This window comes from Crocodylus porosus, unplaced genomic scaffold (assembly GCF_001723895.1).
Source record: "Crocodylus porosus isolate Cpor-Errol unplaced genomic scaffold, CroPor_comp1, whole genome shotgun sequence".
Taxonomy (NCBI): domain Eukaryota; kingdom Metazoa; phylum Chordata; order Crocodylia; family Crocodylidae; genus Crocodylus; species Crocodylus porosus.
Window position 1 is genome coordinate 39327728 of NW_017728931.1, and position 12879 is coordinate 39340606.

Sequence of the window (12879 nt, forward strand, 5' to 3'; positions counted from 1 at the left end):
TGGTGAATAATTTATTTTATTGACATTGTCTTTACATTGTATAGACATTTACACTAACATTGAAATATACTGTTTCCAAATGGAAAACCTATTGAACAAAGCCACATAACAAGTGATTAAATTGCATCTCTAAAGTGATTATATGGGACCCAATTATCCTAATAACCAGATCAAAGGCCTTGACATTAAATAAGTGATTAAAAACAATACATATAAGGGAAATCTAGTGGGGATAACTGGGGTACAATCAGTAATGAAAGGCACCCACTTTTATAAACATAAGAGAAAATGGTCCTTTGGTGTGCTGCTTTTCTGCTGTATCTTGAAGCTACCTTGGCTTGGAGTCCCTGTTCTCTGGGCTGCTAAAGAATAGGTGTGTGTGTTTGTGTGTGATCTCAGTGTGAGTGTTGTGATGGTGAGATCTGTCAATGCCATTCCTACAAGTCCTCCTCCATTTTAGTTACAGAGCAGCATTGATTGTGACCTTGGAAAGGACTACCCCTTCTCTATCAATAAAATCAACAGCAAAGGAAACATAAAGAGAACAAGACTGGTGGCCATGTCAGGGTTTGCTGGGAATTGCTTCCACTGCAGGACTGCTGTGGACAGCGTCCACACCAGAAAAATAAGGAATGAGGAACCTGACACTTCCCATCTGAGATCCTGAGAAGACTCTGAAGTTCCTCTTTCCAAAGAAGAGACTGAAAGTATTCCAGCACGTAAATTTTCATGTGAGGACTGAGGACAAGCCTCAGGTCCTTTCCCAAGTTGCCATGTCCAGGTCCCTCATTCATCCCTGCCTGAGTAGTAGTTACTCATCTTCCTTTCATGTGGATGCTACACAGTTTCTAGTCAAACTTTTCTCTAGTCCACACAGATTTGCTAACAGATTGATCATCTTTAAATAATGATGACTGATCTCAAGGGAAAAAAAAAAACCCCAAACAAACCTGCATTTAAAAGAATTAGTCTTAAAAATACTCCAAGTTAGTAAACTGAATCACCTTCTATCTGCTGTGGAAGTCAGAATGGAAGGAAAGTGTATGTTACTGTAGTATGTTGTATAGTATACTACTATATTAATGTTGTATACTATACTAGTATATACTTCAGTTTTCTCACTGGGATCATATATCCCCTATTTGAAAGGGAAATGTTCAGTTTGATTGCTCTGTAGTGTAAGGGAAGCTCTAAGTTGGATTTTCTTGTAGAATTATGGTAGCACAGGGAAAGAAGCAATAAATCAAAGCAAATCTGTCTTGTTTCATGGTGATTTTTAAAAGTGAAAAAGTAATGCAAATTTTCACTTTAGGAAATAAAGGGCAAGGTATCTTTTTTTTTTAGGAGAACAACCTGTGAACTTGCTCTATGTTTTGCTCTGGATCCTGGATCTATATACACTCAAGTTTCTTCCTTTCTTTTACATGTGCAATTTAGATGAAATATTTTGCCCCCCGCCTGCTTTGGTCTTGTAAGTTTTGTCACTGCTTATTACAACTGACCAGTTACATTGCTGACCCTTGCCCAGTCTGGAAACATATTCAGCTGGAAAAGACTAATTCCCCAAGTGTTGATGGCTATCAGGACAACCACTAGACCGATCAGATTTACACCCAGCCCAGCTTTCACCTATGAAAAACAAGCACATGAGAGCACAATCAATGTCAGTCAGGTAAAAAGTGTTAACTAGCAAACTCAGAAGGCAGTAGTCTGGATACTAGCAAACTGACAATCCTCTGTTGTATAAAGAACAAAGTGAATGTGCTGACTACAGTAGCAAAAAGGCCCAGTGAAGATTTTTGTGCGTGAGAGTGCAGACAGAGTACCAGAAAGGGGGCCAAGAGTGCATGATAAATGCAATTCATCACATAGCTTCACAATTTTCCATATGGGCATCACCACTATATATTTAGTCTCTGGATTTACATCCTACATGGCTAGGGTGATAGCTACATGAAAAACTGCAGAGTTATATGATATATTAATTTATCATATAATTCTGGCTTCTCCCCTTTCATTCTGCTCCTTAATCTCTTTCTTCACAGACTGCTATTATATTGGAGTTACAGAAAAACATGAGTGATTTTGTGTTGCTAGTTCTTTGGTACCTTTCACAACCATTGTATTAATTCCAAAAAATTAAGATGACACACATGCATACCAAGAGCAGATATTCCAAAACTGTCAGCTACTGTGAAATAGCTGTGGTGCAAACCGACCACCTGTTACTATCATGGGTCCCCTTATTATTTCCAGATTAGTCAGTAGGTTCTGTTTTGTTTGCATCAGGGCTGGGGAATATAACTATTCTCAGAACTTACCATGTCTTTGATCTGGCAGTGCCCATAACTGAAGACAATGGCATTTGGAGGGTTCCCAACTGGCAGCATCACAGCAAAGGAGATACACATGGTTACAGGAATCAGAGTGTATAAAGGGTTGATATGCAGAGTTTCTGACTGGAAAGACAAAGAAGAGGTGGGAGAAGAGAAGTTTCACTCTGCCATTTGGTTGTTAGGAGAAAGCAGAAAAGGTGCTCTCATCTTAATTGTAGCTAAGATCCAGGATTATTAGAATCTCCTTGGTTCTTTACATTTTGAGGTCTAACAGTAGGGTAATTTTCCTTCAAGGAGCTGTAGAAATCAGAGTACACTTAAAATTTCAGGTATTGTTTAACCAGAAACATTAGTCAAATTATTAACATGCTTTAATGGGGGTAAATGGGTTGTTTCAACTTTTTCTTTCTCCCATTTACTTCTCCTTCCCCTTGGCACTGCAGGATGTCTGTAGTCTATGCTGCTGCTTTTGGATCTAATTAGCGCAGCTCCAAACTGCATCCAAGGTAAATCACTGCCCATCGATACAAAGGGTTCCCCTCCTCTAGTAGTTGAACATATGCTTCCATGGAACACTTTCTATTCCTAGTCTGGGGCATGAGGCACCATTTTTGGACTCTGAATTCAGATTGCTTCCCTATCACCTCACTGTGTCAGTCATTAGGTTGCATTTATGGAGAAACACATTTCACAGGTTAGATTCCTGGTAGACAGTTTTTCTCATGATAAAACCTGTAAAAATGAAGGCAGGTTCCTGTTGCCTTCATTGCAGTTAAAGCAATGGTTTGTGTATTCTAATGCAGGATATAACTGGTGTCTTTCCTTCCACTCTGCCTTTGATGACACATTCACTTTCCACATTGTCTCATTTTCACAAGTACTTCTGTTCACTCTTCCACGCTGTCCTTATACTTGGTATGTCATCTTGTGCAACAAGCCAGCCCCCTCACTATATTTAGAATACCCTTCAGAAGTTACTTCTTTCCTCATACAAAGTGAATAAGAGTAACATTAGCTAATGAATAATAGATATAAGATATAATAAAAAGTTAAATCAAGCCTAAAGCTGCATACAAGCTTCAGCAAGTAACCACATGCTCTTATGGTGTGTTCTATTCTTTTTCTTCCCTTATCTTCCCCTTCTCATTTCTGTTACTCTTAGATTGTAGGTTCCCTCAAGGCATATTTGCTTATTTTTAAAGGACCTGAATAAGACCCGAAAGCATATGGGTGGTTAAAGTATTATTAATGATATCATATTGCACCCAGGCCTGTCGACTGGCTAAGCTAATGCTTCTAAACCTGACAGCACCACAGCAGCACTGAACCAAGTTCTTCATCAGCTCACAGCTGATATCCTAACACCTTGAGATAGTCCCTAAAGCCTATTGGGAAACAACAGCTTAAAACCCCATTGTTTTTACTTACCATACTGCATAAAATAGGCAAGAAGATAGTTATGGTTGCTGGGTTACTAACAAACTCTGTTACCATGGACACCAAGATGCAGGCCAGCAGAGTAACAGCCCAGTAGGGGAGGCTGCTCAAAGACAACATCTGGCGCCCAATCCATGTAGAAAGGCCAGAGGTCTGAAAAAGACAAGAGTGACACGATGAGGGAGAACATGGTATATTGAGAAATGCAAACCTCTTGTCTGAGAGACTCTGTAATGAAGAATTTCACCAGCAAATTATGGTTACTTTAGTTCAGTTGGCCATTCCCTGCACACCCACATCAGCTTCATGTGTCAATGATTTCAGTCAGTCTCTAATAAACCCCAAATATAAAGTGGTCCATCTAGTTGCTTAGCAGATAGATCAAACCCGAATAGGTACAGAACTGCCCTTCCCGCCTCTTCAAGAGCAGAGTTGAGGCCCACTGAAAGCTCAGTGAATGACAGGACATTACAGGGACTATATCTAAATAAAATGTTCTCAAACTATTTAGCACAGTGGGACCCCAACCCTGATTGGGGATTAGGGTGCTGCTCTAATGATAATGATGGTGATATAAAGTCCAGTCATCAGGAGAGAGATTATGCAGCAAGTTCTTGAAATCCCCAATATAATTGACTTTCAAATCAATGGCCCAGAGATGTAGATGACATGCCAGTTGAAACTGCAGAGTAATTTTGTTGCCAGAACTGTCAGAACATCAAGGGGTTAAATAAAGATCTAGGCTTGTAGACATTTTAAGGGTCCATATACCCAAGTAATAGAGGGTAACCTCTAAAATACTACCTTGCATCCAGCTGCTAAAGCATATCCTCCTCCAACCAGAACTACAATCTCCCAGGGCATAGTCTTTTGGAAGTCCTTCCAGGTAATTATTGGCTCCATTGAGTTAACGTCTGCAGAATTCTCTCCATCTCCTATGTCAAAGAAAAATAAAAAATAACATAGCTAATGTTGCATTAACAATGTTACATTTCTCTAAATTGTAGAGGATATCTTACTGATTTCTGTCTGTGTGACATTAAGCATATCTGCTTAATGTACTCTGTATAAAGCTACTCTTAATGGCCCATCTGCAAGAGACAGCTAGTACAGAATGCAGCTTGCTTCTTCTATGACTGTCTGTGTCTCAGGAAGAAGGCTGCCTAAATGTCCTGACGCTTTACCAGCTTCTTATTGGCTTCCGTTAGTGGCACTGTTGGTTATAAACTCCTGTGGCTTAAGTCAGATCTATTTGAGAGACTACCTCTTTTCCTATGTAAACTGTGTACAAACTATCCCTAGATAAGAATGTTTAAGATCTGGTTCCTATTTCTGAGGAGGTGGTGCGCATCTTTTCACTCCTAATAGAGCCACTAGGGCCATTTATAATCCCAGTCTTTCCTGCAGGCAGTGCTAACTTACTTTATGGGGCCAGTTTTTGTACTGAAATGGACTTTGTGCTAATGCAGTTTTCCTAACTTATGTATTTACTCGCAGCGGGAATGAAATACTTGCATACTATTTCTAATAATTATTTGGAGTCAAGTTGGATGGTTCATGCCTTTGTAGATACTGGCATAGCTCTGCATAACAGATCACTGATCCTGATTGTGGCTTCTGAGTGCTACCAAAAAGTAAATATTAAATAGCAATAACATTTGTTATCAAGAAGAAAATGATAGTTAATGTTGCCAGAGAATGGCAGTGCATCTCCCTACATTAGCAGATAGCAATAGGAATAGACCCAGAGACTTTTTTGTGTGTTAAGCAGTTGCTCACTTTTCATGCAGTCCCATTACGACAAGGGCTATGTCCATCTGCATTTTGCAACAGTCTACATTGGAATTAACATAGTGGTTCTCAGCCTTCTCTAAATCATAATCATGTGTTACAACAGAAAAAGTTTAGGGAAGTAAAGGAAAGATGGGATGATGGCCATAACTTCTTGAAACTTGTTTGCGATCAACTGGCTAAAGAAAGATATTGAGGAAAAGGTCTGATATTATAGAGTATGGAGTTATATAAAAGAAACTGAATTGAGGCATATGCTTGCTTGAGAAAGATTCATCTGTCTTTGAGATATTTGCAGAGACCACCACTGTAGAGCAGAAACTCTAAACGTGTTGAAAAATGGGTCAAGTTTCATGCAAGACAAATATCTTCTCACCTTCCTCCCTCTTTCCAAAACATGGTTTCTTTGCTGGGATCAGGAAAAGAAGAAAGCCAAGGAATACAGAGACAGTAGCGTCAGTCCGGTAGCCTTTCCTAAGGAAAAAACATTTTGATTATAGTGAAGACACACTGAAGGAAGTCTGCTGTAGTAAAAGCATGTGTGCAGACCCTGATAAGGGTGTTTTGAGCAGCAAGGCTGGGGATCTTGATTCTCATGTTTGTTTGAGTTCTTTTATCATGTTTCTTTCTGCAACATATCATCTATGTATTTATCCTATATATTTAAGTAGACACCTATTTAAATCAGAGTAGAAGTGTGCTGCACAGCAGCTTTTTTAATCCTGCTCTTTTCACTACACGTCCCCCTTACTACTGACTGGTAGATGGGCTCTGGCAGCCCTGTCACTTGCTGCTGATTGGCCAGGAAGCAAAAACCATGCCATATTTTAAATCATGGTTTTTGTCTCCCAGCCAATCAGGAACAAGTGGTGAGAGGTAGGGCTGATGGGGCCCCTCAGCCAATCAGTGGCAGCTTGGAATTTGGGGTAGGGAGAGAGGAGTGCAGCAAAAAAAGCAAGATTAAAGGAGCCCCACTGCACAGTGCACTTCTGCCATGATTTAGGTAGGTCCCTAATTATAAGGGAAAAATGAAATAATTTCAACTTGTTCCAGTGCCAACACAAATAAAAGAATATACTTGTATCTCTCTAACAGTGCGTTCAAACTTAGCCTAATTGAAGACTATCTTGACTTTTTGTTAGAATCCTAAAGATTAAAGCGAGTCAGGTTCCAGGTTCCATGATCTACCCAAGGTACATTGATGACATCTTCACTGTATGGATACACGGGAAGGAATTTCTAAAGAAATTTCACTAGGTCTTTAATAACTTCTACCCCTCCACCAACTCTGGAATACTTTACACAACAAATTCATTTCTTTGACACTACTGTGAAGGTTTGCAATGGCCACATTGCCACCATATTGTATCAGAAACCAACAGACCACCACAGCTACCTGCATGCCACCAGTTTTCATCCTAAGCACACCACTAGATTCACCATCTACAGCCAAGCTGTATGTTACAACTGTGCCTATTCTGAACCCACTGACTGTGATGGACACTGTAAGGTTCTAAAGTAGGGATTCCCACCATTACAATACAACACCAAAACTACAGACACTCAAATCAACAAAGCCAGACTCACACCCTATGCTGACCTGGTTTGAACACCTTAGACACATCATTAATGACCTCCTGGAAAGGGCTGGCTGTCTTAAAGTAGTCATGGGGGACAAACCTGTCCTAGTCATAGGCAGCCCCCCAACCTTAAATGGTGTCTTTCAAACAACAGGTTACCCAAATCCCAGTCTCACTGAGGCACCAGATCTTTCATCAGATCCAAATGCCTTCTGTGCCCCAACACTGATATAGACCATCATTGGACCAAATAACATGGATTATAACAACTGAGTTTATTAATATGCAGCTCCAATAATGTCATATATGCCATCACCTGCTTACAGTGCCTCTCCTCTGTCTACACCAGACAGACAGGGTGATCCCTACATGAAAGAATTAATGAAAAACAAACTGACATCAGCTGTAGAAAGACACATAAGTCTGTGGCAGACTACTTTGACCACACTGAACACTCCATCACTGACCAAGTTTTAAAAAAAAATATTTAAACATGAAACTGCAGAACAAGACATCATTCATAGACTGGATTACATTAAGTATGGCTCAGACAGGGAATATATAGGTTCTTATTCCTTTACCTGGATTAGTTTTTGTGGCTCTTTTGATCCTATGGGTTTGCTGCATGCTTGTTTCCCTCTCCTAGCACTGCCCCCTCCTCCTTCTGCACCCTACTTGTCTTTTGTATTCTAATGTCTCTCTCTTATATACCGTGCATGTCCTTTCACAACATCTGATGAAGTGAGTTTCAGCTCATGGAAGCTTGTCCTATATATATCTACTTTGGTTAGTCTGTAAGGTGCAGATCTACCCCACCTTCTAGTTGACTTTAGACAAATGTGGCTAATTATGGGCATGTCTACACCTGCATTTGATCCAGGATTAGTTTGCTTGTAAGTAAACTACTTGTGAGAAAGTGATCCCAGGCAGGCATCTACACATGCAGAGATTTGGGAGCAGATTTGCTCCTGCAATGGGCCCCTGCTGCCACCAAGAGGAGCTTGAGCCTCTGGCTGCACCTGCCAACAGCTGACAGCCATTTTTAAAAAGCAGCTCAGCTCCCTGGCTAGCTGCTTTTCTGGCCAGAAGCAGCATGCAGAAGCCAGGATGAGTACGTGGCAGCTCTCTCACTGCAGCCTCTGCCTCCCTATGCCATGGCTGCTCCAGCCCCTTCCCCTCCCCCCAGCAGCAACACCCAGCACCCTGGGCTCCTGCTGGCCATGGTGCTGGCCCTGCTAACCCCAGTGGGGGCCCACCACTGAGGCCCTGGGCAAGCCACACATCCACCAGTGGGGGCCAGAGCCATGGGTGTGAGAGGCGCTAGCCAATCACCTCCTCTTGCACTCCTTACTGCAGCCTGCCTGGACAGTCACTCCACCTCACCACCCACCCCAGCACCAGGCTTACTGCAAACAGTCCTCAGGAAAACATCATTGTCCTCACAACAAATAGACTCTCCCATCCCTCCCTAATAACACAGCCCTCCCCCACTCCCTCCCCAATAACAGAGCCTCTCCACCACCCACCCCATCTACCACCAATAAAACATCCTCTTCCCTGTGCAAACTATTTAAAAGTTAAGTGATGTGGCTGTGAAAGTGCCCTCCTGGGGTGGGGGTGCCTAGAGGGCAGAGTCCTCTAGCAGTGCTGGCAGGGTGCAGGCTGCCAGCACCCTGGCCTCTGGCTATTCCCCCATGGGTGCCCAGGCTGAGGCATGCCCAGTGGGCAGGAGGTGTACCCAGGAGCAATGGCAGCTGCTGGACCCCTGGCATGGGTGGCTCCCCCTCTGGCAGCTGGTGTTCAGGGCCAGCAGAGCCAATGTGTGATCCTAGCCTCACTGCAAGCAGCTCTAGGTCCATGCCCATGTGTAGCTGGGACAACTGGTGGGTCTGGGCCCAAGCCGAGGGGCTGGGTGGTGAAGGACCTGAGGTGGGGGCCAGGGCAGGGGCTAGTGGAGGCAGCACTAGACCTCTGGACAGGCCCAGGAAGGGTTCTGCTGCTGAATTACAGCCAGCTGCCAGGGGCCAGGTAAGGCTAGGGTCAGGGCCTGGGCAGTGGGTGGCAACTGCTAGGGCCAGAATGGTGTCTAGCACCCAGCAGTCATCTGTGGTTTCTGTGGCCTTCACTGCCCTGGCCACAAGCACAGACTGCTCCTGGAGGACCTCCACATGCTTGTGCTACAGGCCCAATCTGCCCAGTCCCACACAGCCTTGTGGGTGATATCCTCCACCTGCCAGGCCTGTTTGTCTGACAAATGGTCCTCCGCAGCTGTCACCAACTGGTCTGGGTCATCCTCTGGTGTAGCCGTCGCATCTATGGGGCCCTGGCTGTGGGTGGTGGTGACCCTGAGGCCACATCCTGACTGCCAACAGCAGCCTCTCTCCCATGCGCAGCTGCAGGGCCTTCAGAGTCATGTGAAAGAAGCTGTTTGCGAGAATTTGTAACATTTCTGAGAAAAGATGCTCTGTACCAGGGGCCCACATTCTGTCAGGCCTCAGATCAGGGGTTGGGTGTGCATGGATGCCCAGGGACCATGGTAAGTCAGGCAGGCAGGTCCAGGCTCAAGTGGCTGCTAGCCAAGCCCCTCACCCCCTCTTACTTCCCTGGGGTGGATAGGTGGCTGGGTGTTGGCTGAAGCCAACCTACTTTCCCTGCCCCATTCCCAGGCCAGGTCAGGCTAGGCTTCTGGCAGCACCTACTGCTACAGATCCAGACCCTGCTCCCCCTGCTTCTCCTGCAGGCCAGCTGCTTTCCTGTGCTGCCACCAAGCCCACAGTGCCTGTGCTCAGGGGACACAGGGCTTCCAGATAACTGGGACAAAGAGCTGCCCATGCTTCCGTGCTCCCTACAGGGGGCCCTGGTGCCAGGCACCCTGTGGCTGCTCTGCACCTCAAGCATGCTCCTGCTGTTCCTGTCCTGGGCGTTGCACAAGCAGATGTTTGCATGGACTGAAGGGTGCCTGACCCACTATGCATTGCTATTGCTGTTTGCCATGGTGCCCCGGGTACACCAGTGGATCTGGCATAGGACCCTGAGCTTTGACAGTGCAGGGAGCAACCTCAGGCTGCCCTGCAACCTCTGCTGCAACCTGAAGGGCTACCTGTAGCTGTGCTACACATCGCCTTCCCCCCACAGCTGAGAAGGACATTATCACCAACATCGATGCATTCCTCTCTGTGTGATGGACCCATGCCCACCTAGCTGGGGCATATGCTGTTCAATAAAGTTTCACACATCTCCTGCCTCCCCCTTACCATATGGCTGGGGCTGCTGGTGCAGTGTGGTGCAGGGCCTGATAACTGATAAGGAAGTAACTTACTTCTTAAAGAAGGTTGAACCTGCAGGGCTGAAGTGCAGGGCTTACCATGTGGCTGGGGCTGGTTGGCCCTGGCTGGTGGTAATGGTGTACAGCTCTGGGTGGACTCATTGGACAGCAGGGCACAGTGTGTGGATGCCCAGGAAGCCCCACCCCCCAGGAGAAGCTGGCACTGCTGACAGCTGGCTGTGGCATGGCTGGCACTGCCTCATGGCTGGGACTGATGCTGCAGAGCTGTCGGGATAGGGCTTTGCCTGGGCCCCCTCAGGTGCTGGTGGAGGCTGCAGGTAGGGAGCTTGGCAGAATGTGCCACTGGTGCCCTGAGGGGCCCTCCCCCAGCAACATGTCATGGTGGATGCCAGGCCAGAGTGGGGGTTCAGGCAGGCTGCCCATGCTGCAGTACATGGCATGGTGGCAGCCTGGGTCGTGGGGCATAAGGATGTCTGTCAGCTGCAGCATAAAGGGCATGGTCTTGAGGGAACTCCCTGACTGATGAGTGTAGTCAGAGATGGAAACTCACTGTGCCCACAAGGCCTTGACTTTTATGCAGCATTGCTATGCTGACTGGTCATGCTTGCACTCCTGAATCCAGCCTGGCAGCCCCTCATAGACATGGGCATTGGAGCGCCCACTCTGTGCAAACTGTTGCCACACCTTTGTCTCATCCCACAGGACCACAAAGTCACCAGCCTCCTGTGACCAGCTGCAGCCCTGGGAGGTGGGGTGTGACATCAGCAACAAGGCTATTGGGCTTCTGCTCTGGGCCTCCAGGCCTCTACATGGCTATCCCTATGCTGCTAGGCCTGCACAGCTGCCTGCAGCACCCAGTGCAGAGGCATGGAACTGGCAGCCACACGGTGAAGCAAAGCCCCACAGAACCTGCAGGCTCTGGGCAGTCTGCTGGGGGTGTACTGTGAGCAGCTGGAGCTGGCCCCAGTGGCTAGGAGCTGCCTGCAGCTGGGCCCGGGTGCTGGCAGGCCTGTCAGGAGCCTGCAGCATGCTGCAGGCCTGGACAGCGTAGGCCTGGCAGGCATGCAATACTGCAGTGCCAGGCAGCGCTGCACAGGTGCAAGGTGCAGGCAGGCTGGCACAGATGGCCTGAGGCCTGCACAGAAGGACTTACTGGCCTGGTGTGGCCTCAGGCTCCCTGCATCTGCTCCAGGGCTCTGAGTGCCTGCAGGCTTTTCAGGGCCTGAAGCTGGGGCTGCCAGAGAGCTGGCTCTAATTTGGGGCAGGAGAGGTTCCCAACCCTGGAGCCCTGGGGGTAGCCTGAGGTTGGCCTCCTAGTGACAGGGCTGTCTGGGAGCAAATTTGTTCCTCATTGGTGTCTACACGCACGTTACCATGCAGTAACTACTCGCCAGTAACTTTGTTTCTTGCATTTGCAGGTAGCAAATTTACTCACAAGTAGCGGTTTTACTGAGTAGTAAGCCTGTGCATGTGTAGACGCGCATGCTTACTGCACAGAAAACCATACTACTGCACAGTAGTGCATCTTACGTAGATGAACTCACTGTCTCACAGGTTCCAGGTAGAGTAACTCATGCTGCTTAGTAAAAGAAAACATCTTAACAGTTTCATACCAGCTGAAGAACTTGTGCACTGTCTATAAAAACATTCTCATGCAAGCAAACAAGTATGTATAAATTCATATGAAGATGTTAGATATTTTCAGTCACAAGTACAGGTGCTTACACTTCCAAATGAGGTTGCATGCCTGTCCATAAGTAACTTTGTAGAGAATAGCTGAAGGCTTAGTAGATGTCCTTCAAAAAATGTATCACTACATATGAAGGGTACAAACTCATGTTTGCTTTTTATTTGAGCCAGTGTACTCTAGCCAGACACAATCATTATTCCAGAATGACTAATAATAGCCTCATCAAATCTATGAATCTACTAATCTATTCCACACAGCTTTCTAATTAAGAAACAGAATTTCTTGTAGTATTCCCATTGAAACCACAGTGATAAAAAATGTTAGTTAAGAGATACTAAACATATTTTGGGAAAAAAACAACCATGGACATTATCTTTGTGCATTTATTGGAGCATGGGGAGGATTACTGAAATATATATATATATTTAATCTGCAGGTCCTCTGAGCTGTGATAAGGTCCCCAAAAAGTCCTGAACTTGAAAAACAGAAATTCTATTGGAAATTTATTTTCAGTTTGAATTTGAAAGTAAGGTGGAAATCTTAAAGCACTGGAAGAACAGAAATTAAAATATATAATTTTAAAATCACATCTCATGTCTCCATACAATGACGCTTATATATGTGTACGTGTGCGTGTGTGTGTGTGTGTTTGTCCATATAATGAATTTCTCTCTCATATATACAATATCAAAACAAAATGTCTAATTGTTTCCATATATGTGTATATGTATATGTGTATACATACATACATATATATGT

At 45.2% G+C, this 12879-nt stretch overlaps 1 protein-coding gene across 2 annotated transcripts in view; it reads right to left on the minus strand.

Annotated features, from left to right (window-relative positions):
- Positions 1-12879, minus strand: part of SLC13A4 (solute carrier family 13 member 4) — a 41803-nt gene continuing 28924 nt past the window's right edge. For both annotated transcript variants that reach the window (XM_019544652.1, XM_019544651.1), the window contains 5 exons: positions 5941-6038; positions 4578-4708; positions 3765-3926; positions 2322-2459; positions 1-1629 (listed from right to left, as the gene is read on the minus strand). In XM_019544652.1, coding sequence (XP_019400197.1) covers positions 1492-1629; positions 2322-2459; positions 3765-3926; positions 4578-4708; positions 5941-6038 — 667 coding nt within the window. In that variant the 3' untranslated portion in view covers positions 1-1491. The remainder of the gene's footprint in view (positions 1630-2321; positions 2460-3764; positions 3927-4577; positions 4709-5940; positions 6039-12879) is intronic.